This window comes from Muntiacus reevesi, chromosome 11 (assembly GCF_963930625.1).
Source record: "Muntiacus reevesi chromosome 11, mMunRee1.1, whole genome shotgun sequence".
NCBI lineage: Eukaryota > Metazoa > Chordata > Mammalia > Artiodactyla > Cervidae > Muntiacus > Muntiacus reevesi.
In genome coordinates, this window is record NC_089259.1 from 71,283,487 (window position 1) to 71,311,194 (window position 27,708).

At 41.7% G+C, this 27,708-nt stretch overlaps 1 protein-coding gene across 4 annotated transcripts in view; it reads left to right on the plus strand.

Annotated features, from left to right (window-relative positions):
• Positions 1-27,708, plus strand: part of MBNL2 (muscleblind like splicing regulator 2) — a 164,384-nt gene that overhangs the window by 24,328 nt on the left and 112,348 nt on the right. For all 4 annotated transcript variants that reach the window (XM_065902263.1, XM_065902262.1, XM_065902265.1 and 1 more), the window contains exon 2: positions 25,452-26,229. In XM_065902263.1, the coding sequence (XP_065758335.1) occupies positions 26,056-26,229 (174 nt within the window). In that variant the 5' untranslated portion in view covers positions 25,452-26,055. The remainder of the gene's footprint in view (positions 1-25,451; positions 26,230-27,708) is intronic.

The window sequence follows — 27,708 nt, forward strand, 5'->3', positions numbered from 1 at the left end:
AGATGTACACTTTTCTTAATTATAACGACATAACAGCAGTGTGAACCGGCCAAGACTATTTTATCTCATAATGACTCTTAAGAAGCTCTTATTAATGAAGAGATAAGAGTGATTTATAAGTAGTATTCCGGGTATTTACATCTAAATGAATAAATGAATGGTAACGAAATGCCTGAGAAGTTTGTGCTCGCAAGTAGGGTAAATACTCCCATTAGAATTACATGAAGACGGTTCATTTATTCGGCAAGCACGCACCCTCTGCCCTTGTTTTTCACAAGTGGTTCAAAGGTAACCTTTAGCCTAGTCTGGGGGTGGCTTCAGCTCACAAGGGAACTCTGATCGGCCGGTGGTGGCTGCCTGCCTGGAAACTTGTTTTGAGAAATTTTCGAGTGCCAAGTGTAGGCTCACAGGGGAAAAGCACTGGTATCAATTGGTCATGCCTGCCATGGATGAGGACGGTGGGGAGAGGAGGCCTGAATGACATCCATTTGCTAGTCTGGCATAGGCCCTTCCAAGGTGTTGCAAAGTTGGAATCCTCACAACCATCCTCTCCGGATTAGACCGCAAGAAGATCGTAGCTTGCATGCCGCAGGTAATACTAACTTTCTGGGTGTCTCCAAAATCCAGCACTTGAAAGTTCTTTCTACAAGGGTGGTATCCATGGAACCGTCCTAACTCAATCAAACCCTAAGGGAAAAATTAAGTTGCCTTGACTAAAGGTAGCTATATAAAATGCACTTTTGTTTTTTCTAAGCTTGAGGAAACAAAATGATTTTACAACTCTCCTTTTCTCTCCTTGCTCCTGAAAGTGATATTGGGTGAGCCAGGGCGGTGGGGGTGGAGGCTGTTAATGCGAATAAGCCCTGTGAGATGGGATTCTGATGTGTTGTTATAGTTTAATTTGTAGTCATTTCTCTCTCTGTTTTTGAAAGAAAGTGAACAAGTGCTTATGTCCCTCCACTAAAACAAATCGGGAATTCAGGGCCAGATCCACAGAGCAGCACAATTTTCTTTGATTTCTAGGTTAAATAACAGATAATGAATAGAGCAGAAGAAGGGAACTAACTCTTTTAAAGCTCTTGCTATGTTCTAGGCACTTTGACAATTACTTTCAAAACATTAATTTTTTTTTTCTAATTTAATGTGCCCTGAGAGAGATGTATAATACTTCCTTATTTTACAGATTTAAAAAAAAAAAAACCTGAGGTTTAGAGCATTTAGACTGTTAGTTCAATATGGAACTTAAATTGCAACCAGCCTCTAAAACTGGCTGAAATTTCTGTTTGGAGTTCAAAGTTTAAACATAACCACTTATCCCAACTTTCAAACAGGACTTTGGCAGTGATATTTCAGGCATTGACTAATAAGAATTTTAGAGCTTTAGCATTTTGAGAGCCCTCAATCAATGTTGGTTACTATTATTTCTCTTTATCTGCCTATACATACACATATTCATATATATACATATATATTCATGGGCCAATGCCTGTTGAACTTCAAATGTTTATGGCGAACCACTTTGCCTCATTATTTCAAAAAGAAAAATGTGAATGCCTACTCTTTATGTTAGAAAATGATCTAAACCTCGAAAGGGGAAATTTTTATAGGAGGAAAAGACTGTAAAGTATACAATAAAATCAGCAGTGTGTATAAGGAACCAGAATATCATCCTGACATTTTATACAGTATGTAAATTGCACTTCTAATCCAGGGGAAGTCTGCTTTGAGTTAAGCACTCTGAATAAACTCCTGTTTCTAAAATTCTCTTTCTCTATCTTCTGGTGGGAGGGGGTAGCGGGGTTGGCGGTAGAGAGAGGTTTTTTTTTTTTTTTTTAATCTGAGAAGGCTTTTTATTAATTTCTTTTGCTGAATTTTTGACCCTGTAAAGAAAAAGAGAGCTATTGTACTGAACCACACCACAGGACAGGCTCTCCCCCAGACGGGATTTTTTCCTTCCTGCTGAAGGACACAGATACCAGCTTTATGAGCTGGTTACAGTCAGCTTTATCGCAAAGCCAGTAGATTTTCTTAATATACTTATTGCTGTTCTGTAAATAGCACGGGGGCAGTCGTGAATCCAAATACTTATGGGGTCACAATGAGACTGATATTTGATAATCTGGGGAAGACAGTGTTGAGTAGCCTAAATAATGAAACTCGTAATTGGAAATCTTTCTTTTTGTGCAGGCTGACAGTCTCCAAACCAACCTTTTGAGTACCTATTGTCCACGTCTGAAATTTAATGAGATAGTGCATGCTGGAAGCACTTTATTCACTAGATAAAATTCTATGTAAATGACAGCTGATGATATTAATGAGAATAATTATATTGAGGCTTTTCACTAAGACATGAAGAGAGCTTTAAGATTGCCCACCATGTCTTTTTTAAAAAGATGATTCATTAAAGACTGCCGTCTGCTTTATTCTGTTTTTTATGTTCACCAATACTAGGAGGAACAGGAACCTGAATCCTGGCTATATGTTAATACAGAAGCCATCAGAGAACACGCTATTTGTTTTTCCTTTAAAATAGTTTGCTGCCCTGATTTTTAAAATTCCAAATTGTCTTTTGATTGGATTGTCTTTTGAAAGAGGGACCAGGAAAAGAGATTCATTCTAAGGTCCAGGACAGAAAACCTCTAGCTTTTCATTCTAGAAGAACGTGACTATGGTTATTCTCAGAGCTCTTAAGGAAGGCATCATTTCTCTTGTATCTGTTTCTCGTTGATCAGTTGAAGTTAATGATACATTTTGGGATATGCATCTGTGAATTCAAATATAGAGTATCGTGGATTTTGAGGCAGTGGTGTTGCTTATATGAAAAATGTTTAGAACTCTAGATGTTTCCTTCAGTTCATTCATAAAGTCAGATAGCTTTAAAAAGCAATTAACAATGCCCCCCTATATTTTAATCATGTTTTGATTTAGTGGCATTATTTTTGTTTTAAATAGTTTATAAGCAGTTTAATATTTTGGATCTGCTGACCGATTGCTCTGCTTGTAACTGTTATCCCCAAACCTAGGTGGACCCATACCTAGGACACATTTAGTTTCAATCAAAACATATATCGCAAATCCTTCATCACACTTTCTCAACCTAAAATATTCTATCATCAGACAGTCTTGTTCTAGTTTTAATGTTGCACTGGAAACAAGGTTTCTTGGCAAATATTTCTTCCCATATTTATTACTCCTGGATTTAACGTGTAATTATTTATTCTTTGCATAACAATTTACTCCCCATAACATTTCGTAGTCATGTTTGACACTCCTGAACATGGTTGAATAGCTTAGTTGATTAAAGCGTGAGATGGTGATTATGGGTCCCTGATACCGCAGACTCATGTTTCATTCCAAACCTTAGCCAGTCCTTCTAAAAATGCATGCTCCAAGTCCCCAAAGAGACCAAACCGTAGCCCAATATCTTTAGCCATTTGAAGCACAAAAACAATCTCTGCGTTTACTGCTGCTATTAAGAAAAGTAAAATTCAGATACCTTTTGTTTTCCTTAGAAACCCCTCTCTTTTTATCTAAAATCCTATCGAATCAAAAGAGGTAGTGAGACAGTGGAGCCATAGCCTAAATGTCATGCTTAAACTGTCTCATTTGGTGCCTTAGTGGTTAATTTTCCATTAGTTATGTCTTATTATTAGAAGTAATAACCAGCAGTTTTATAATGTAACATTTTTATTCCCAAGTTCTATGAAAAGTGCTATGCAAATTTTACTATTATTGGAAAGCTGCAATTTGCAAGCCATTGTCACTCTGTTCTTTCTTCCCTTTAGTCTCTTTTCTTAAGAGTTGGCCAGCCCCTCTACCACCACCCACTCACTGTGAGTTTGAATTATTCAAATTAACATCAAGTTGTTGAAATACTAAACTGTATTTTACCTTGTGACTTGTTTTTCAGTAACACTGATTATTATAATTTCTGCTGATCAACTTGGACAACAGACTACGATATATGATATGCTTATTATCTCATCTAACTGAGCAAAGTTCACAATCATGAAAGTATGACCAGACTTAGCAAAAGAATGTAATTTCCCGATCTTGCTACTTTCTAGCATTTGAGGCTGTTCAGGCTGGGAAGCGTACCTGCAGCTTATACATGATTGTCCCTAGATTTTCATAACATTTGACCTATTGTTCAGGAAGTGAGATGTTGGCAAGCATAAAAGCCCAGGGGGCATTTTTAGAATTTTTGTCTTACAATATTTTTTGTTTTGTTTTCTGGTAATAGAACATTTGCTTCCTAAAGAAAAAATATAAAATATTTATATCACACGAGAAGTGTTTGGATCTGATATTCTGCATGGTTAGAAAACATGGTTATTAAGAGCTGCTTAATGTCCGATGATATGACGATACCATCATTTATTTAGCATTTCCTCTCACTTAACATTTGCGTTGTTTAAGCAAACTAATTGTTTGTTCTCATAAATCATGCAGTGATTAACATCCTAATACATAAATATTTAATCCCAATGCCTGATTTTTTTCCTTCAGAATCTAGCTCTAGTGGTATTCCTGGGAACTGCTGTAGTTTTTGATCCAGTATATATTTGAGAATATTTTTCACTTTCTGGCAGGAACTAGGATATGATTGAGTGTATTTATTTGGAGTAATACATTTTTCACTGAAAATTCAGTAGAGATGTTTCTATTGACTTTTATTAGTGTTTTATACTGCCCAAGAGAAGTCAGAAGCCAATGAGTTCATTTGTAGCTAACTCTTTTGGGGGGGCAGAAAGGCTAATAATTTTAGAAATCTCCCTTTATCTCCATAATTGCTAGGATGTTCACAGGCCTCGAGCACCAAATTCTCTTTGGATCTTCTTTCTCAGTTCCTTTCTGAACTTCCCAAGGCTTTGTTACCTGTACCTTTTAAGTATCGCTCCTATTTCGTTTCTTCCTCTCTGTCTCTAAGGCATTAGTAGTTCTTAGGTTGTATCGCTCCTATTTCGTTTCTTCCTCTCTGTCTCTAAGGCATTAGTAGTTCTTAGGTTGGATCTTTGTTTTCCAGCCTCCATAGCTGTCACTAGCTTTCTGATCATTTTCGTTTTCCTCTTTCAGCATGTTGTATGAATACGTCTGGTGTATCCTCCACCTCATTCATTGACCCATTTTGTACACTGACAGAACTCTTCAGTACATAAAATTAGGTTTTTGGGTTTTTTTTAATCTGCTATTGAAATGTTGGTTTACTCAGATTCCTTTCTTACGTCAACCAACTACTATTTTTATTTCTGGATAGCTCTCAGTCCCTCTTAAGTTCAGTCTGTTGTCTTTTCTTCCCATCTTTCCTTTTTTAGTTCATATGTCCATGAAGAAAGCATGAATTTTACTCAGCTTTACTGAAAACACAAAGCAAGATGGTATCTTAATATTTCTCACTTTTTTATGATAAATCTTGAGCGTTCCGTCTTGGTCTTCTTTTTAGTGTGAAAAATCTTTCGATTGGTCTCGTGTTGGATCTTCCTTACAAGTCTAGTTTTTTTGCTTTTTTTTTTTTTTAATTCATTTATTCATCTTGAATGAAGTCTGCTCAGGCTTGGTCAGAGGGTGCCGGGTAGGGATATGTCATCTCTGCTCAGTTTCTTGTTATGGGGGTTACTTCTGTCTACCCAACTTTGCCATATACTCAGCCTGTATGCGAAGTATCCAACCTGGCCAGGCCGCACTGCTGTTGCTGTTTCTTTGACTCAAGGGTCAGATCATTGACCTGTTGTTTTTTGGTTTAATATAACTCCTGGGCAAAAGCTGGGTGTTTTCAGTATAACTAGTGGTAGCACAGACTTCAAAACATGTGGCTGATACACTTTCCTTGTTTCTAACCCTGCTGAAAGTTTTCTCTTTCCCCATTTCTTAAATCAACCTTTAGTTATTTTACTAAGGATTTTGTGGGAGACGTTAGATAACTACTTGTGCTCAAGTTGACACTGAACCAGAAGCTTCACGTCACCACCGATTGAAACCATAAAAGATCAAGCTTTTTGTTGTTCTTTTTTGTTTTCTTTGTATACATTGTTTTTTAATTCTTCAAAAGATATGCCTGCCTGTTATTGCGGAATGATTTACCTATATTTTCTTTTGCCGTTTTGTGGATTATCTTTTTTAATCAAATCAACATAGAATTTATTTTGAGGGATGGTACGAGTTTACAAATTAATTTTTTCTCTTCAATTTTTCTAAACCTTTTTCAATACGAATAAGGCATCTTTTCCCATGTGCAGCACTTAGCTTGAATCTTGAGTTCTTGGTGAACTGGGGTCTCTCTCAAGATACTTTTAGTCAATTTCATTGATTTAGCTATCTATTCCTTCATTAGTAACAAACTGTTCTGATTGTTTTAGATTAATAGCATATGTATCTATCTACTTGTGCCAATTCCACATACTGTGATTCTTTTTCAGAAATTTCTCTTCTGTCATCTATTTCTTCTTCAGATAAATTTCAAAATCACTTTTTAAGTTCTTTCCCATAATCATAATAACCTCTTCCAGCAACAAAAAATCCTTTTAATATTTTATTAAAATCATGTTGAATCTATAATTTTGTAAGATCTAATATTCTTAAATGATAAGAACACTAATCTAGAAATCTCTCTCAGTTTTATTCACTTATTACTTTATATCTCCAGATAGTTTGTTAATTTTTATATCTGTCTAAAACATTTTCAGTTAGCATTATTCTCATTTGTTTTATGTAGCTATTATAAATGATATACTTTACTTTTATGTATTCTATGTGATTATTGCTGTGCTGGAGAACAAGAAGACTATTGGTTCCATTTAACTCTATTTAGTTATCTCATTTCTGGCAGCTCAACAGAACTCACTTTTTCCTAGTGAGAATTAAATTTAATTCTCTTGGATTTTCTAGGTACATAATCATATCATCTGAAGATAATGACAACATTTTCTCTTCTTTTCCAATAGTTATGCCATATATTCCTGTTACATATTAGGGTATCGGCTGCACTGTTTCCTGACTGTTTGAAAATTTTGAACAACTGATCTTCTGAAACTTCTTAAAAGCAAAGAGTTAGTGACAGATGTTTCTCTTTATTTTATATCCTGCTATGAATGCAGGCTTCCCCAGAGAATTTTCAACTAATAATGCAACCAGCAGTAGATATTTCATCTTACTAACTGAAAGTTCAGACCCTTACACATCTCATAAATATTAGTTTTGATGTATTAAAAACACAGTTCAGGCTAGTATATTTAGACTATAAAAGGCACAAAAGTTTCCTGCTTTATAGAAAATATAACTGATATATGCATTTAAAATAAAGAGAATTATGTTTTTTGTTTTGTCCCATTTATCCATCTATTCATTTATCTACTCAACAGATATTTATTGAATCTTGTAATTAAAGAAAAGAAATGAAAACTACTCATCCCAACCATAGGGAATCTCAGCTTAGACTTATTAGGGGTGTATAGTTCTGTTCATAGTAGTGTACCCTCAAAAGTTCATGACTTGATTAAATGATATCAAGTGGAAACAATAAGTTCATGTTATATTCTAAAGATTCCTTATGAGTTAAAACTTCATGTTTTTGAGATAGAAACACCTCTGACACCTGAGTAAAAGCTACCATCACTTGTGGATCTTGTTCCTTTGTTACCAAGGAAAGTAAATGTATTCCAAGTTTACTAGTTTTCACTCTCATTAGAAGAAATCCTTAAGCTAACCCTCCCTTTAAGGAATAATGATGCACAAAAATTTTCTTTTTACAATTACATTGTACTTGTTTTTATACTTATTACAGAAATTATCAGATAGTGTTTTTTTAAGAAGTTTACATTCTAGAAAATGTGCTAGATTTTTTTCTTAGGGGTTTTCCAATACAGTTTTTTCAAGCATATAGAATTTTGGTTGATAAATGTTGCTGAGTAAGAAGCATTTAGATATCTAGATTAAAATGTTGTAACACTGAATCATTTCTAAATATGTTAACATTTATGATTTCCCTTTGAAAAATAAATCACAATTCACACCTAGAAATCTGAAAAGAAAATTCCAATTTTTGAAGCATGATGGAGGATTTTGTTACATTATGATTGGAAAGGAAGGCATTTAGCAAATATCAGGAGTAAGTAGCTAATGAAAATTTTGGTTAAAAAAGTTTAAGATAAAAACTAACATTATTAACTTACTATAACTTATCTCTATAATAGCCTCTGAAAAACATATGCCTCTATTTTGAAAATACTTTTTCAGTCTAAACATTTGATTTAAACTTGCATTTTGACTTCTTTTGACCTTAAACCTAGTCCCCCATTCTATCATGTTTAATTCTTATACGTGTGGGGATATAAAATGATCTGCAATTCCAAATCTGCGTTTTCATTACCATATTATTCTTAGTCATAATGTAAATTCCTAAGAAAAATAGTTAATTTGTTGGATTTCTTAAAGTAAGATTGTCTCTTGTCCAAGTGAGCAAATTGCAATGGAAATGCAATGGACACCACTTTTCAGCGACATGAACAGTCCAAGTGCTTTTGACCGGCTCTGATGTAGTATATTCATTGGTACATTAGATTGCCCAGCCCCAAAGGTATCACTAAGTCCAGAGTACACCCCCATGATCATTTTAGGCAGGTGAATGGCCTGAAGAAGCATTCTTTTCTTTGAGGAGTGTTAGTGATTCAGATGAAATCTTTAGCTGCAATGAACTTTGTGTTCCTGCTGCAGTTAACAAACCAAACCCCACTGGATCACAGGTCCCTAAAGATTGCTCTCACTACTAGGCAAGAAACACAGTCCCTAGATGTTAAAAGTAGAAGCATCAGCCCAGGAGACCCTGTCCTTCAGTATTTCTCAAGTTTTTCCATTGAGGCATCATGATAGCAGAGGAGAGAGGAGTTGGTCTCCTGAGGCTTAGAAGGACTGACAGAACAGGTCTCCTTACTTATTTGAAGTCTTCTAAATCTTGTCTTCTCTGTGTGTATGTGTTAGTTGCTCAGTCATGTCAACTCTTTGCAACCCGACTGCCTGTGGCCCACCAGGCTCCTCTGTCTGTTGGATTTTCCAGGCAAGAATATTGGAGTTGATAGCCATTCCCTTCTCCAGGGGATCTTCCCAACCCAAGGATTGAACCCGAGTCTCCTGCATTGCAGGCAGATTCTTTACCATCTGAGCCACCAGGGAAGCCTGTATATGTATGTTCTAATATTTAAAAATAACTTTAAATGACTCACCCCTTTTACCCCCAAACTTTTAAAGTAAAATCAATGTTTCCATAAACTATACTACGTGTTTACTTTGGCCTCGTAACTGCCCACACCCCAGTTTGCAAAGCACTGCTTGGTCGTTTTTTTATGACTGAGTAAACTCACCCCCAAGTCTCCTGGCTCACATGTCACTGTGCAAAAGCTCTTCTGACTCCCAGCCCTACCCATTTTCTAACAATTAGGCAATTAGGCTACTCCCAAAGGGCAGGCAAGTACATTTCAGAGACTCTTTTTAGACTTTTCCAGTTTGCAAAAAGAGATGCTGGTTGCCCTTTCCTTCTAGAAACTGCCTGGAACCTGATGAACTAGCTGTGTTTTGGGTGGGTAATGAGGAGAGCTGAGCTAATTATCCATAGTTGGTCCATACTCTACCCAAGGGCTTGTGCATTCAATCACTCCATCTTCTTTCTGACGCATGGTAAGCAGAGTGCTTCTCTTTCTGAAGGTCACCTTTGGGTAACCTAAAGCATCCACTTAAGTAAGAGGGCTTCCCAGGTGGTGCCAGCCGTAAAGAAGCCGCCTGCCAATGCAGGAGCCTCAGGAGATGCAGGTTCGATTCCTGGGTCGGGAAGATCCCCTGGAGCAGGGCATGGCAACCCACTCCAGTATTCTTGCCTGGAGAATCCCATGGACTGAGGAGCCTGATGGGCTACATGCAGTCCATGAGGTTGCAAAGAGTCGGACAGAACTGGAGCGACTTAGCAGCAGCAGCAGTAGCAGCAAGACAAGCGAGAGGGAACCCTTAAAACTGCTGGCCTGGGGCCAGGGATCTTTTTTATCAGCTTTCTTTGGACATATCGGAACTACCGTTTGAGAAGCTAGATGAGACCTGGGAGTAGCTGTTAGAACTGACGAGGAGTTATAGGGCCAGGCCCAGGGAAGAGCCTGGAGCCAAGCCTAATAAACGTTTGCTGCTGCTGAGTCATTCTTCCTGGGAAAAGCGGTGCAGACAGGCTCATCCCTGGCCGGTGCTGCAGGAGTGCCACTGGCCTTCACCGAAGTTTCCGGCATCAGTGGCCATCTTCCCACCATCGCTCAGGAAGGACCCTGGGAATGAAATCCTGACACTGGTGTCCTGCACTCAGTCTTCCAAATGATTTCATGGACAGCTGATCAGTAGAGTCTTGGCAACAAAGGAACGGGGCAAAGGAAGTCTGCATTTTAAAGACTGGCTCAAGGGCACGTGGTTGTGTAAGCTGTAATGTCTTCGACTCTCAGCATCGTGGATTTGGGTAAACCATCCGTGTCTGCCTTAGATGCACACTGATGTTCAGTCCTGAGAAAGACATTCTGATTGCTGCCAGGAAGACCCATTGCAATAAGCAAAACCCCATTTACATCTACACATAAAGTTTTATTGTCATCATAAAAATTATTTCCAATTTCATCTCTGTTAGAAAGAGACTGCATTAGGAAAATAATATTTTAATTGTAAAAGCTTTACTTTGTGGTCAAGTTGCTTTTTTATGCATAGTGTTAATGACCAAAAAAAAAAGATTTTGGGTACTGGAATAGGCAAAGACTGTTAAGTGGGTAGTCATGGGATGATCTGCATATCAGAGAAGGTATTATTCAGACTCCACCTTTTTTTTTTCTCTCTCTTATTTTATCTTGTCACATTTGGTTTGATTCAAAGCCATTGGTTCTCTTTGAGAAGGAGGTCAGACTGGTTTCAGGAATAACCAGCGTTAGAAGAGCATTTGAAGCATGCACATGGGAATGCAGGTGATAAAATCATTTTGAAAAATAATGAACAGGTAACTTGAGAGCTTGTCGTGAGGGTGGTATCACAGGTTATACCAGGTTATTAATTTTCCGACTCAGCAGTACACCTCTTAAAAAAACACCTAAAGGGAAATGGATCTGTTTTGGAAAGAAATGCAAGGGCAGAGAAGAACTGAGGAACTGACGGAAGTCCACAGCTTGGGTAGAGCTGGGAAAGCAAACTGCTGCTGCTGCTGCTAAGTCCCTTCAGTCGTGTCCGACGCTGTGCGACCCCACAGACGGCAGCCCCCCAGGCTCCACCGTCCCTGGGATTCTCCAGGCAAGGACGCTGGAGTGGGTTGCCATTTCCTTCTCTAATGCATGAAAGTGAAAAGTGAAAGTGAAGTTGCTCAGTCGTGGCTCCTCCCTCCATGGGATTTTCCAGGCAAGAGTACTGGAGTGGGGTGCCATTGCCTTCTCCAAAAGCAAAACTACTTACATTTAAATAAAAACTGTATGTCTGGAAAATAATGTGCAAAATATGTAGTTAAGAGAGCAATGATTAGTGTTCGTACGTTGAAACAGATGCCTAAGGAGTTCTTGGTTCACCTACAAAATACCGAAGCACCCACCCTGTCTGGTGTTTGCTTGCTCGTTTGTCGAATGACTGAGCGACCACCACGTTGGCAAGCGAGCATAGAGCCTTGCAAGGTGTGGTCCTAAGGTTTGGCGGTTTGCTCCTCCATTCCCAGGAAGGTAGGAGAGCCTTTGTCAGCTCCTCAGTCTCCCCTTCCATAAAATGGGAAGAAGCACGCTTGCCACCCCAGAAGTTGCCCGTGACTGGGAGCGGTTCAGCACGTGACCTGTTTTTTTCTGGCCCCGCTTCCCCGTGGCACTCCTCCGAGTGGTGGCCCGCTGTTGCCATGGTGACACAGCACAGGGTGACGTTGCTTAGGAATAATGACAACTGGCGGCAGCGGGGAAGCAGAGCCACAGTGGTGATTAGCCTCCAAGGAGTGCCCTGTCTGGGCGGAGCGCAGCAGAAGGAGGAAGGATGGCTTTAACAAGTCGTGGGCGATGCCACCTCCCTCCAGCAATTAGCAGTTGTCACCCCTGATAATGCCTGGCCTCAGCATGCCGGACATTTTTATAGAATATCCCTTTGGTTGCCAGATTTGTCCATTTTTTTGTATTACTCAGAACCCCAGGTTGTAAGTGCAGTAAGTATTTGTTGTCCATTTCAATTCTAGCAGTTAGCTCAATTTCCTGAAAGATAAGAGGAGCTGTTGACTCCCACCGTCTTTTGTCGCCTGCTTTGAACTTGGGACTTGAGTCTTGCCTTATCAATGGCGACTTTGAAAAGTGTGGCAGGAAATTGATTTTTTTTTTTTAAACTTCTGCGGTGAGTGAAATGACAACAAAATTAAAATCTTATTTGAATAGATTGATCTCTCCCTGATCCTGAATTCCTGGGTTTGGTTGTTCAGCTGAAATCAAATGGTGCTCTGCAGGGAAAAGTTTTGGGGGGTTAAATAGTGATGAGATACCATCACCTGCATGCCTGACCCTGCTGGTATCTTTCCCACAGGGCTCAAAAAAAAAAGAGTAGCATTCTGCATCCTTCTGGGGCCTTCTGAACCCTAGGAACATCCAATCCAGATAACCCCTGTGTCTGGTTCTGTGATTGTGTTCCCCGAAGTTAGTGGGATGTGATTGGAAGTGAAAAGAAGTCGGTGGGCTGGGAGGATCTTCCCAGCAGAACCTCCCTGGGATATATTCAACACCAGCTTGCAAATATCACAAAGAATGGGCAACTAGCAATGGCCATTACTTAAGGGGACCATTACTGCTGTCTCTAGTTTGCCTTCAGAGATGCGTTTACCCCCAGGGTATCCTCTGTTGATGGTCCCTGCATGTATGCTAAGTTGCATCAGTCGTGTCCAACTCTTTGCAACTCCATGGATTGTAGCCTGCTAGGCTCCTCTGTGCATGGGATTCTCCAGGCAAGAATACTGGAGTGGCTTGCTGTGCCCTCCTCCGGGGGATCTTCCAAACCCAGGGAATGAACCTGTGTCCCTTAAGTGTCTCCTTCACTTTTAGGCAAGTTCTTTTCCACAAGCACTACCTGGGAAGCTCCATGTGCCTCAAAAACTGGGCCTTCACCTGCTGGAAATACCAGGGTCTCTTGGAGCCCAGTCTTACCAAGAAATAAATTCACTTCCACTTGTAGCAATCTTTTTTTTTTTTTTTTTTGCTGAGAGCCTTCAGGAACCAGTAGTGCTCCCATTCAGAAAGTTCCAGACCCCTCCTTGAGGTCTGAGAGCAGAGCAGCTCCCACCAACACACCGTGAAGGCAGGCCTGGGAGTGTTGCTGAGTTCCCGGTGCATGGTAGCACTCTACATGCTGTTCTTGTGGAAGAGAAGACATGAAGAAGAAGACCTAAACCTCTGGGATCCCGAGACCTAGAACTGTGTGCTTTCCGCCTGGGACTGCAGTGTTTAACACCTGCTCCTTCCTGGGTGCTGAGTACAGAGCCTGCACAGAGCCCCCTTGAATCTGAACTCTGGTGCAGGAACACAACGAGCTCCCCAAAGACCCCCTCTTCCCCTCTATTCTCCCCTCCCCACCTTTCCCCACCCCTCCACCAACACACACACACGCCATTGCTCCTGTTAGATCCCTGGGCTCAAACGGCCAGCTAACAAATCTAGGCCAAACCCAGCCGGGCTGATAAGATTTCCAGAAGAGGTCCTAAAAATACATTTCTCCTTAAATCAGCCTTGCCAATCATTGTGCAATCACAGAACGTTAAGGGCAGAAGTGGCCTGAGAAATTGTTGCGCCCTCTCGTTTTTAAAGCTAAGAAATCAGAGTCCCAGAGAGCTAACAGCGAGAACAACTGTGGTTGAGGGATGTTTCAAATCACATCATGAAGATGGAACAAAGCAAGCCATACAGGCGGTACAAACTGTGAGCTGCGTCGTCTGTTCTTACTTATTTGTCTATTCAGCCTTTCACTTATTCAGCAAATATTTATTGTGTACTTGCCCGGTCCTGAAGTTTTGATGTTGCCCTAGCTGGCAGGGATACAGACAGACCCTGCCCTCAGAGACCTCACATTGTGCTTGGGGGAGAGCTTGAGCAGATAGGTAAGTAAATATGTTGAGTGTCAGACAAGGAACAGGACTTTGGAAGGGCATAAAGCAGGGTGAGCTGGAGTGAGGGGGTAGGACTGGTGCAGTATCACACCAGGAACTTGGCGGCATCCTGTCTCTGCTCCTGCTCTCCGGTTGCCGAGGGCAGTGGAGATATCATGTATTTCAGAACAAGTTCACGCTGTTGCACTCAAGTGGTGCTTCCTGGGCTTTATCTCTCTGCCCTTGGGGGACATCTCAAGCCCTACCTCAGCCTGTCTCAGCCTGTACCACATCTCTTCACGGACTGAGATATAGGGGCCACAGCAAGAACTACCGCACTCCATCTGCCTGCCCTCCACCCGGAGACCAGCCTGCTGCCCTTGCTCCCTGCTTCCCTTTGCCTCAGTCTCAGAGCCTCCCACTCCACCCTGGCCAGTGCCCAAGTCTCTCCTCCTCCTTTGGGTGCCTCTTCTGGCCCACACCCCCATCCTGCCGTTTTTCCATGCTCCCGTTGTGTTTCTTCTCTTTCCACTCAGAAGAGGAAGGAAACGGGGGAGAGTGGTGGAGAAGCAGGTTCTTGCCTCTCTGCTGGGGCTCCACAGAGGATGGCCTTACGATGCTGTGAGCAGATCTCAGATTCACAAAGGTCGCTTCCCCAGGAGCCCACAGGTGATCAAGGGCCATCTGCCCACTGTGCACCAGAGTCCAGAGCTCTCCTGGCTGCTCCATGATGTTCTTGCAGCCCCAGGTACTCTGGGGAGCCCCAGACACTGAGCACCTCGTTTCCCAGCACCCCCCTCCTCCCGTGCTAAACTGCTACCTGCAGAGTAAGCGGTGACATCCACCACCACCAGTTATCCACATACCCTTGATCTCACGGCACTGAACATTTTTGACTGCTCAGTCCACCCTGAAACTGCATGTCTCTCCCGGCACCTGGATATAACACTATTCAGAAAACCCTTTGTCTTTTTGTTACTCTTTTCTTCTGGTTTCACCTGCTCCTCTTCTTTCTCTCATCTTTAAATAACTGAACAAAGTGTCTTTGACCCTGTCCAAATCTTTCTTTTTTCTCTCCTACATATATGCGTGCGCTAAGTCGGTTCAGTCATGTCCAACTCTTTGAGACCTCATGGACTGTAACCCGCCAGGCTTCTCTGTCTGTGGGGGTCTCCAGGCAAGAATACTGGAGTGGGTTGCCATTTTCTTCTCCAGGGGATCTTCCTGACTCAGAGATTGAACCTGTGTCTCTTACGTTTCCTGCATTGGCAGGTGGGTTCTTTACCACTAGCACCACCTGGGAAGCCCCTCCTAGATTATACACACAGATGTAAATATCGTTATAAGTATTTCTCTTTTCTCTCTCATTTTAGCCATTCTGTGGTGTTAGCTATCATTTCTATGAATAGTAATTCCAGCTATATACACATGACCACGACCTCTATGCCCCGGTTTCCAATATGCCTCCTCTCCCTGACGTCCTTCCTCCTGGGCAGGGCATTTTGAAGTCCTGGGACCCGCATTTTGAAGTCCTCTTTGACAGTTCCCTTCCCTGTATTGCTCACTCCCAATCCCGCAGGCTCCTCTGTCCATGGAATTCTCCAGACAAGAATACTGCAGCCATTCCCTCCTGCAGGGGATCTTCCCGACCCAGTGATTTTCCTGTGTCTCCTGTACTGGCAGGAAGATTCTCTCCCACTGGTATAACTTTGGGCCTGAATTGTTCCTTTTCTCCTGGACCCTTGCTCAAATCACCAGCCAACTTCACCAGCTGTGAACTCTTCTAATTCTAATGCATCCTAAGTGATCCTCCAGCTGGGGATTTGTCTAGATCTCAAGCGCTCCCCAATATCTACATTACTAATGATCCTGATATTTTATAATGCAGTCTACTTCGTCAGACCTACTCAGCACTACCATCAGTGGAGATAGCACTGCCCCCTATAGAGAACCTTGGAAATTTAAAGGAGCATTATTCCCTCATCGTTCTGATGACCAGGCAACATCTCCGGAATGTAATGGGTGGAAGTAATGGATTTTGACATCTTGCAATGGATATGACTCTGTGGGATTGAAAAGCTAGTCTGTATCTAGTGAGTGCTGAGTGTACAGCTGGACATTCACATAAGTAAAAATGCTATTCTGGGCAATCTGGGTCAAGATCTTAACTCTGTTTCACATATTTGCACGAGTGTTTTTTTCTAATTGATTTTTTATTTTTTGGACAGTCGATAGAACTGAATTTTTCGAGAATGCAACTATGTAAATTGGGGCAAGATCGTTCTTGAACTTGTTAGGAACTTTGACAGGAATTGTTTGGCATTCTGAAAAGCCACATCACCTGTCACACCTACGTCAGTTTGCATTTGTGTGCCCATCACACAAGATAAGTCGTGGATATCCACCACTTCATTTTGTTTTCTAATATACTTGTGTCTAAGCTTGGACATTCTAAAACACACATTTATTTTACAAATAGCTTTGTTGCTGTTCAGTCGCTAAGTCGTGTCCGACTCTTTGAGGCTCCGTGGACTGCAGCACGCCAGGCTCCTCTGTCCTCCACTGTCTCTTGGAGTCTGCTCAAATTCGTGTCCATTGAGTCAGTGATGCTATCTAACCATCTCATCCTCCGTGGCCCCCTTCTCCTTTTGCCTTCAATCTTTCCCAGCATCAGAGTCTTTTCCAGTGAGTCAGCTCCTCGAATCAGGTGGCCAAAGTACTGGAGCTTCAGCTTCAGCAACAGTCTTTCCAATGAATGTTCAGAGTTGATTTCCTTTAGGATTGATTGGTTTGATCTTCTTGCAGTCCACGGGACTCTCAAGAATCTTCTCTACTTTTTTTGATATTTAGTTGTGTTTCAGTTATGACAATATATTGATTTTTCTTAAATGTGTGTATGTTGGTTAGATTATGTATGATTTTCATCTGTTGGTAACAAAAGTTATGTTACGAAAATTTTGTTCAAAAGGCATTGTACATGTACAGGCAGATGAACGAGGCTTTCGGCTGGTAATTACAGAAAGAGAAAGAAAAGGAAAAGGGTCAAGTGAAAAGCAGTCCGGGCCACCAGAGGCAGGAAATGGAAGTTCTGACAAAGGATTCCGTGGCTTTCAGGCCTAGATGGCTGGGTAATTAAACGGACTGCACCCACTGGGTCCTGGACTTCCAGGAAACCGGTAAGTGCTGTCAGTCTTAACTGGTATCTAATACAATTGCTTTTATTCTAATAAGAGTAGCTCCTAACTGAATTATAAATGTTTAGATAGAATACACAGGCACAGCTAAAAAAAAAACCCCATAATTTGAATACAAATATGTGTTGAGTCTGTTCTATCTAGCTGTAGTTTCAGGAGTATATTTAGAAGTCTCTCATTTTCTAACTGAAGAGGGGATTTTTTTCTCTGCCCATTCCTGGAAATGACAGTGAAAATGGGCTGGAAATGTTTGTGCAGGAAAAGGAACTCTGGATTTTATGAAGTTTTCACTTGTACTGTAAGATACCAGGTCCAAGACGAAACTTTTTAGTGGGGAATTTCTCCTTTTATTTCTGTTATTATGAAACGTTGGCTTATCTGACTTACTGCATGACCTTGGGTGCCCCAGTGTTTAATTTCCCCCATAGAAGTGGATTTGAAAGTATGTTCAAAAGAACAAGTATCATATGAAATGAAGACATCACTGGTAGCCCTGCTTGGAATGAACGAGGGTTTGGGGTTAGTTTTTGAAGATCATCCATCAAAGGGTTGTCTAACATTCTCTGAAGGACTTCTTACTTTGCACCAACATCATGGAAAGAGGCTCTACATTCTTTAAGCTACAGTTCATTTGCTTTGCAAAAATGTATAACAGTGACTAGGAGTCCTTTCCACCAGTGTGTGTGTATGTGTGTATGTAGGAACACAGATGTAAGGTAAGTTGATATATCTTATCTAGCGCTGATAAGCGTTAGACACCAAACAGAGAGTCATTAAAATATACTAGTAATTATACTTTGGTTGCAGTACATCCATTTATGGTTTACTGTTGAGCCACCTGGGAAGCCACATATATACTGCTAATTATATTTTGGTTACAGTACATCCATTTATGGTTTACGTATTGGTTGGCCAAAGAGTTCATTTGATGTTAATGGAAAAACCCAAATGAACTTTTTGGCCAGTCCAGTGTTTTCAATCCCCATGATTCCAAACAAGGAAACCAAAGCTCAGAGAGCTTAGGTGACATTTCACAGCTATTCAGAGAAGCAGAGGAGCAACTGACTGGAATCCAGGGTAGAAAATTTCATTCTTACCCACGTGTGTGTTTAGTCACTAAGTCGTCCCCGACTGTGACTTCATGGATTGCAGCATGCCAGGCTGCCCTGTCCTTCACTGTCTCCTGGAGTTTGCTCAGCTTCATGTCCACCGAGTCAGTGATGCTATACAACCATCTCATTCTCTGTCGTCCCCTTCTCTTCCTGCCTTCAATCTTTCCCAGCATCAGAGTCTTTTCCAGTGAGTCAGCTCTTCACATCAGGTGGCCAAAATATTAGAGCTTCAGCTTCAGCATCAGTCCCTCCAGGGAACAGTCAGGGTTGCTTCCCTTTAGGATTGACTGGTTCTTACCCATAATCTGTGCCAGAGTTTCAAAGCACATTTCATTTACATTTCCAATATATTTTTTAAAAATCTTAAAGGTGTCTGGAAACAACAGTCTTTTTAAGGACAATCACTTTGGCTGCTGGCTTCACTCTTTTTCTTGGAAAAGTCAGCAAGGTTCTATACGGCTTTGGCAGTTGGGACTGCGATGGTTTCTGTATTTTTATTGGTCATCTGTGGTTCCCGTAGGAAGGAACCTCTTCTCAGGGCCTGTGATTAGGGTGGGATTACACCACTCCTGGAGGTCAAGTGGCTCTTAGCCCAGTGCTTCGGATGGCGCTGCCCTGGGTCTCTCTCCAGCCCGGGTGTCTTCATCTCCCACTCAGGATGCGCTGAGTCAAGGACCAAGGGAGTGCACACGTGGAGAGCTATTTTAAATTAAGCTCCAGAAATAGAGGTGGGGATGTTCAGATTTCAAGCCACTCACAGGAAGGAAAAAAAAATCATTCTTTTAAATGATGTATTTTAAGAATTTAAAGATTAAAAATAGGAAATCCTCAAGATTTTCTCCACATTAAAATTTAGGAAACTCTAGGAGACATGGTTTCTTTATTGTAATTAGATTTATGCAAAATGAAATTAAAGGCATCCCATAAATTACTTAATGGATAATGAGTCCTTGACTGTCTGACTCAGAAATCGGTTTGTTTTGCAAGGATCCTTTAATCAGCTCCCTAGGAGGCCGTTGTCTGGCAGACAGCTGAAATACCTTAGATGACCAAGAGCCAGCTGGAGGGGTTGTATGCCACACAACTATTTTCCTTGAGGCGGTCTTACGTTTTGATCAATCTCAGGCTCAAGATCGGACATGATGAATGTGTTTCCCTTCAGAAACGTACAAACTGGCTATAAAGTGTTGGTGAGGCGAGGACACCTGGGGTCCTCAGCCTGAGCTTGTCTGAGGGATGTGGCCTGGGGGGAGTTCGCCAGGGTCGGGGAGGAAAGGACCTAAACTCTCCCAGTGACATCATGACATCACAGAGCAGCTCTAAGAAGCCAACGTGAGCAGCGAATTCTTGCCTACAGTCAAAAGTCACAGCTTTCTGAAAAATCTAACACCTACAAGAGTTTTCAATATGTTTTGAAAAATGAAGTGTCGTGTAAGTGAAGACCCTAAAAAGAGCTTAGGATTCTTCAGTGCCATTGAACAGCAAGTCCACTGGCATTTCAGGAAATACTACAGAACCTTCTTGCAGTATTTTTGAACTTCAGTCTTGCCTTTTCTTTGAAGATGGGTCCAGCAGTGATGGTCCATGTTCATCATGTCTGGTGCTGTCTAGAGAAGGTGGCCCCTCTGTAAAGAGTTCTGGCCTTATGGGACTTGGGACCCAGCTGTTGGTCACCAAGGACCGCCAGCGCCCTAAGACGGCCCTCTCTCAGACAAGGGTCCTGGAAACAAAACTCTGTTTATCCCCACCAAAGGCCTTCTTCATCCTGAACAAAACCCGCAAGCTGTGAGATAGTCTATTTTTCAAATTCTCATAGAATCGCATCGTATCTGGGGCAGATCTCCCAAGTGTTTGCTGTGTCATCTAGTTTTATTTTGTTTTGACTGATCAGAAACACAGCCACTGGGAGAAGCCCTCAGCCAGCCCTCCTGAAATTGCTTGTGTGGGAATCAGTGACCCCAGGACCTGGCCATTAACTCAGGGCAGACATCCGGGTTCCCTCAGAACCCAGAGGATGGCAAGAAATGCTTACCCCGGTGGTTCTCCAACTTGAGAGCACTTCAGAGTTAGTCCTGGAAGGCTGCTTAAAACAGAGATTGGTGGGCCCCACACCCAGGACTTCTGATTCAGGGCCTCAGGGCTGAGACCCAGGGATCTACATTTCTAGCAAGTTCCCAGAGGCTGCTGGGACTGCTGGCCCATGTACTACACTTTGAAAACCTTTGGGCTAAGGATTCAGGGTTTTGAAGCTCAAATAATTTATCCCTGGGGCATCTTCTCACCTTCACCCTCAACTTACTTGGCAGCAGCAGGGTAAGCCCGTGGCACTTGCTGGAATTTTCCTACAGGATAATACTGGCATTCTCTATTCAGAGCCTTATTCCTTTAGGTTAGAATTTGGTCCATGTGTTACTCACTCAGTCGTGTCTGATTCTTTGTGACCCCGTGGACTGTAGCCCTCCAGGCTCCTCAGTCCATGGAATTCTCCAGGCAAGAATACTGGAGTGGGTTGCTATGCCCTTCTCCAGGTGGTCTTCCAGACGCAGGGATCAGACCCAGTTCTCCTGCATTGAGGGCAGACTCCTTACTGTCAGCCACCCAGGGAGTCCAACTTTGGTCCATATTAAAGTGCAAATGGACCAGTATGAAGACCAGGGGTTTATCTGACAACGATTTGTTGAGCGTGTTCTATATATCAGGCACGGAACTGAACTCTGGGGATTTGAAAATAGTAGTCTGCTGTCTCAGATGGTAATGCGGGAGCCCTGGGTCTGATCCCTGGGTCAGGAAGATCCCCTGGAGAAGGGCATGACAACCCACTCCATGTTCTTGCCTGGAGAATCCCATGGACAGAGGAGCCTGGCGGGCTACAGTCCATGGGGTCACAGAGAGACAGAACTGAAGTGACCCAGCACACATGCGCAGCTTCTCCACAGACACCTTTTAACAGGGGCCCCTCTGGGCAGATGAACTGGAAGATGCCACTCCCCCCAACTTTCCCCTCATCCAGGGCGCTGGGAGCTCAGTCCGAAGCTGTGTTCTCACCAAGCCCTCAGGCCACCTAGCTTCCCGTCACTGCGACCCCGGGGATGGGGTGGGGGCCCTCGTCACACCCAGGGTGACTGCTGGGCCCTGGAAGTGTCTCCTTCAGTTCTGGGTTAGCAGGGGCTGGAGGAAGACAGCAGGCTCAGGCCTTTGTAGTGACACCGTGGGATCTGTGCTTGGGGGAAGCGTCTCTGGGGCTTCCCTTCGGCTGCAGACTGAAGGCGACCTGAGACACGAGGGGCGCTCTGGGTACGCGGCCCCGGGCGAGCGCCCCCTGCAGGCAGTTCTGTGATCTCCACGGCACCGCCTTGCTCTCAGAAGCTACACCTGGAGCAGATCCACCCCAGGCAGGACCCGGGTCATTGATAGAGAACCACTGCAGAGAGGAAGCTTGGGGGAGTGGATTTCTTCAATAAATATTGATAGAGTAGCTTCTCCTTTCATCACCGTGCGTTGGGTCAGCACTTTACTGTTCACAAAGTGTCTCTATGTTTCTTTTGTAATCAGTCCTTCATGACAGCAACCATGTAAAGTAAGTAGGAACTACCAACATTTTACAGAGGAAGAAACTGGATCACAGAGAAAATTGACTTACCCAAGGTCAGGTGAAGGAGCCTTGGCAATATAAGGACTAGAAGCTGGCTCTTAGGGCAGGGTATTTTCACCATTCCAGAAAGTTCTCTAATAGAAGAAATAAAAAAACCCTTACAACATCAGTAGAACTATAATGCAAACTACATATGTAATTCTGAATTTTTTTGGAGAGGAGTTGAAAGGAAGCAAGTGAGTTTAATTTTAATAATAATATTTAACCTAATTTGTTAATAATATTATCAATTTACCATGTAGTAAATATGAAACAATATTGAGATTTTTCATGTTCTTTTTTTTTTATACTAAAAGTGCTTGAAATTGGTGTGTATTTTATACCTGAGCTTTCCAGGTGGCTCAGCGGTAAAGAATCTGCCTGCAATGCAGGAGCTCCAGATTCAGTCCCTGAGTGGGGAAAATCCCCTAGAGGAAGAAATGGCAGCCCTCTCCAATATTCTTGCCTGAGAAATCCCATGGGCAATTTTATACTTAGAGCACATCTCAATTAGGATGCTGGATTTTTATTGGAAAGATTAATACTTGATCTGTATTTAGATTCTGTGAAATTTACAACTGAAAAGTAGATTCATAGTTGGTCCGAGCATACTGAAAAGTTTTCTAATAAGTATTACTGAGGATCAGTTTTTAAGTTAAACTTACATTAAGAAGAAATAAAAAAATTAAATTTAGTTCCTCAGTGGCACTAGCCACATCTCAAGTGTTCCATAACCATCTGTAGCTAGTGGCTTCTGTATTGAAGAGCGAAGCCCTAACAAGTAACCCTGCCTCGCTGGAGCCTCCAGTCTGGTACACTCGGTATGTAATTTGTTCTGTGTGTTCGTATAGTTTAGTCTTGCCCCTTGGCCACCATGTATCATCCTCGCCCATCATTGCCCATCTCCTTCGGTGGGCTCCCCTGACCTGATTTAAATCTGCTCTCAGTTCCTCATTCCCAGAGCTGCTAGCGGTACCGATTCCTGAAGAGGGAGGTTGCGATGGCCCGAGGGAGGCGGTATCTTTGATAACAGTAGTTCTGGAACTTTTAGGATTGAAACAGAACAAGCTGGGAGAAAGAGCGGATTTACTAACAGTTAGGATAGCAGTATATTTAGTTGCAATCTGATGCACTTTCTGGTACATCTTTGACTTACACTGGACTGGCCATCAGAAACTTGGCTCCTCTGTTTTTAAAAGCAAGTTCATCTTGATAGAGTCTGATGGTCTAAATTCTGATTGGATTTTCACAGTAGAAGGAATGGCACTCTGGTTCTCCCAGGGTGGGGGGTGGGAGCAGGGAATTGTCTTCTTATCTAAAAGTAGGGAACAAAAGCAAAAGCAAGGAACTGTCTTCTTATCTAAAAGTAGCGAAAGTGTACCCCATTCACTGGACTGGATTAAGAGCATTGTTCCGGTGTGGTTTTCAGGAATACTTGAGTAATTATTCATTGGTACTTGAATACATATTTGCCTGTCTCTTTTCCTCCATGTGAAGGGTTGGCCAAGACTGTATGGCTTTGAGGAAGAGAATCTATCTCTTGCATCTTTGTTGTTCTGTGACCCCAGTAAACCCAGGTCCTCAGGACTCAGGGACGCTGTAAAATATTTTGCAAGTATCAACTCCATCTATCCAGCCCCTCACTGTGTCTCCAACATTATTGGTGCCTCAGCTCCACTGAACACACCGGCAGAAATGTTTCCTTGTCCATCACTTCACTCGTCCTTTGTTCTCATGGGGGTTAGAGGTGGGGGTTGAGTTAAGGGTGCAGGTCCAGGCTGGTCGGTGAAACCTGACCTAGAGTCAGCTTGGTTATTAAACTCATCTTCTTAAACTCTTGAAGTTAAGATGGTTGAATGTTAGCTTCTGGGAACACAGTGCTGCCAAACAGACAAGCAGGAGCCTGTCAGGCCCCTCAAATATTTCACAATTGGAAGTTAGGAATGTGTCACAGCTTCCCAGGTTGCCGATGTCCTTCAATGCACATACAGTTATATCTCATTCAAACACTTCTGCTGACAAGTAAGAGAAGGATTGTGATGAAGAAGCATCCCCCCCCCCCCCACCGTCCCAGGAGATGTCCCACTAAATATTAATAAACGATCCACAATCAGATAAGCTTGGCAGATGCCATTGCAGGCCCTCCCCCCATCAGAGACATTCAAGGCTGAAAAAAGCCCTATTGCAGGTAAGCCTTGTTCAGCTTGGTTTACCTGGAGTTAACTAAACCTAATTGACGGCCAGACCTACTTTTTCAGGGAACACTTGTGAACCACTCAAGGCTTATTGCTCTCTGAACTTATTTGGTGTATGATGATTTTAAATAACCTACTTCCAGCCTCCATTAAGTTTTTAGTTATACATTTTTTAAAAGGACATCAAGACTAAGGAAATAAGTAAGGTAGCCTGTGGCATATTCAATATATGAAAATGACCAACTTCTGTTATTTAGTCTTTCATTCATGGTTGCACTCAATATTAAATTTTTTAATGTTTTTATAATTTCATAATCCTTAGAGATATTAAAAGAAACTAAATGGGTTGATTTTAGAAGTCTGAATTGACCAGTCATATTTTTGTGGTAGGTCTGTGATTCAACTCCAGCATTCTGCAGAACCAAACATTTTTAAGTTGTGACTCTGCTAAAAACAAAACTGCCCTAAAGTAAAATGAACTTGCATTCATTCACTTAGTCCGTGAGTCAGTCGTCAGCTAAATTGCTCGATAAATATTTTTTGAGGACCTAATAGCCCTGATCTAAGGCACTAGGGAAACGGAAATGAAAAACACGAGCAGGGAAGAAAGCAACATTACCATCAACCGAGTATTAAAAGTGGAGGGAAAGTATGAGAGATCTGAGAATAATCTCAGGAGGGGTCTACCTATCCCTGTCTAAGCTCAAACCTCTGTAAACTGGAAAGGACGTATAGGGTGAGGAGTGCACACTTCACCCAGAATGACAATATCCGTATTATATAGAAGAGACACATCCCAAATAATTGTTTATAGCATTTTCAACAGTAAAATCAATGGCCTAAATGTGAAATTAATTGGAAGCCACGGTTCTAATACACTGTTTTGGCGATTAAGCACATTAGATTGAATTGTCTCAGAATGTCTAATTATTGTGTCTGCCACACTCATCTGTTTGAGTCATCCCTAACTTTTGGACTGCTGCCTGGATCATTTCTGCAATACGGTTGCAGTTTCGTATTCTTCTCTCTCTCTCTTTTAATGCATAACTTCTCTTGCTATATTCAAAGCTCAAAGCTCTAAACTGCACTTTTGCAAATTCGAGATAAGAGCTAAATAGTTTGTTCAAGTGTTGAGTCCATTGAGTTGGGGTGTGAGTTGATTTTATTTTTTAATTGAGAAATGTTTTATAGTATAGGATAGTTGATTCACCACTTATTTATGTTTTGCAGCTTCAAGATTTAAAAGTGCCTGTGTGAAGTCACTTCTGCTGGAAACCAAGTCCGGGAGCTTTTAGTTCAAATCTTGTTTTTTCTGTCAAATATACATTACCCTGACCTTACGAGTGGATGAAGATACCTCAACTGTCTGACTTTGCCAATTGCTTGATTTCAGAATTTTAAACGGTGGAAGGAAAAAGAAATCCTGCTAAGATCTGAACATCTCAGTGGCTTATTTTCCAGCATCGTCAATAGCTGTGAGTGTCAGGACTAAATATTCTCCCAAGGAGTGCCATGATATTGGGGTCACTTTATTAAAAACAGTTTTGTCTGCGAAACGATCAGGAGACTCGGACGTTTGCAGTCAGAGATGACAGTGAGCACGCTTTTATTGCGGCCCGCAGTCTTCCAGTGGGGCATCTTGATTGATGAGTGACTGCCTGCCGATAAATTCTCTCTGCACTCTGTTTCCTGGATTGGACTTCATTAAGCAATTTATCACTCACCTTCAGACTTACATGTGGAATTTTTCACAACAATAGTTTTGGAATCATTGGAACTTGGGTTGATTTCGTCATTTAACAGGGAGGAACAGGATCCCAGTCATTTCCTCATCATGGCTTTGAATGTTGCCCCCGTCAGAGATACAAAATGGCTGACCTTAGAGGTCTGCAGACAGTTCCAGAGAGGAACCTGCTCCCGCTCCGATGAGGAATGCAAATTCGCCCACCCCCCCAAAAGCTGCCAGGTTGAAAATGGAAGAGTAATTGCCTGCTTTGATTCCCTAAAGGTAAGAGAATACGTTTTAGGTAGCCACATCAATGCCACATTGGACTGTCAAAAGGAACGCTTTTCATTGTATTTCTACCAAAGTCTAACAATCGATTTTCAATCCTGTTTTTCTTATTTGTGGGGATTATTGGGAGATTTGCACTCAGATTTTTTTCAAGTCAGGCATATATAAATTTTTTACAGGTCCATGTTTAAATTAAAAATACATGATGGTGTATTTTTGGTCTGGCATGACATTCATGTACTCAAGAGTTTTAAATCAAAGTCTGGCTTGTGACAACTGAAGATAAATATTTTATTAACGTTTGATCTTCTGGAGGTTATATAAAGGTGAAGAAATTGAATGTGTCACTTTTATGTGCCAGTTACTCTGATTCACCTCTTGAAGAATTTCTACTCTTGTGGTTTTCTTTCTTGACCAAGGGCTTCCTAAAATACTTCTTAAGAGGTTCTTCACTCTCTTTGGAAATTTGCCATGGCTAACAGGAATTATTAAATACATACTCAGTACTCCTTGAGAACCTACCATGTGTAGGTTAACACATAGCACATCAGAGAAGAAATGAATGTGCTTCAGGTTGGTATCCTTGAGCCCACTGTCTGGTAGGGAAAATACAACAAATGGCTCTAATGCAAGACAGAAAGGGTATGTGCTTAGTCGCTTAGTCGTGTCCAACTCTTTGTGACCCCATGGACTGTAGCCCGCCAGGCTCCTTTGACCAAGGGATTCTCCAGGCAAGAATACTGGAGTGGGTTGCCATGCCCTCCTCCAGGGCATCTCCCCAACCCAGGGGTCAAACTCAGGTCTCCCACATTGTAGGCAGATTCTTTAACATCTGAGCCACTAGGGAAGCCCAAGATAGAAAGGGCCATGTGCCCCAAGAGAAGGATAGAAAGCAGACTTCTGTGATAGAAAGCAGATTCCTAGAAGGGACAGCTGGCTTCCACCTGATTGTTTGAGAAATATTTTTGGAGGCTGTGGCACCTGAGTTGTATACCAAGTTGGGTAGAGATTAGACTTGAAGAAATGGGAGAATTATAGTGAAAGATCTCATTGAAGAAAATGGGGATGACTTAACCCGTAATTCTTTGAGGTGGATTTTTTCCCTAAAATTATGGATCCTATCAATCCCTGACTGTCTAGGATAGTTCTAACATAATCGTGATATTGTTTTCAATGATATAGGTAGGATACATAGCTAAAAAAAATAGAGCTTAAATTTTACATCTCTGAAGAACTTCATATAAATAAGCTTTTCAAACAATAAAAAAAAAAAGTTGATCCATGCTCTTGATACATAATTTGGGAAATCATAGTGCTATGAGTTTACGAAATAGTGACCTTAGCCTATTTTGGGGTATTGAAGGGACTGGGTATGTTTCTTGCGAAAATTTCTTCTTAAAGTAAAAAAAGAAACTATGTCTTGTTTGACTTACAAATAAAAATTGAAATATAAGACTTCAAATCATATTTTAA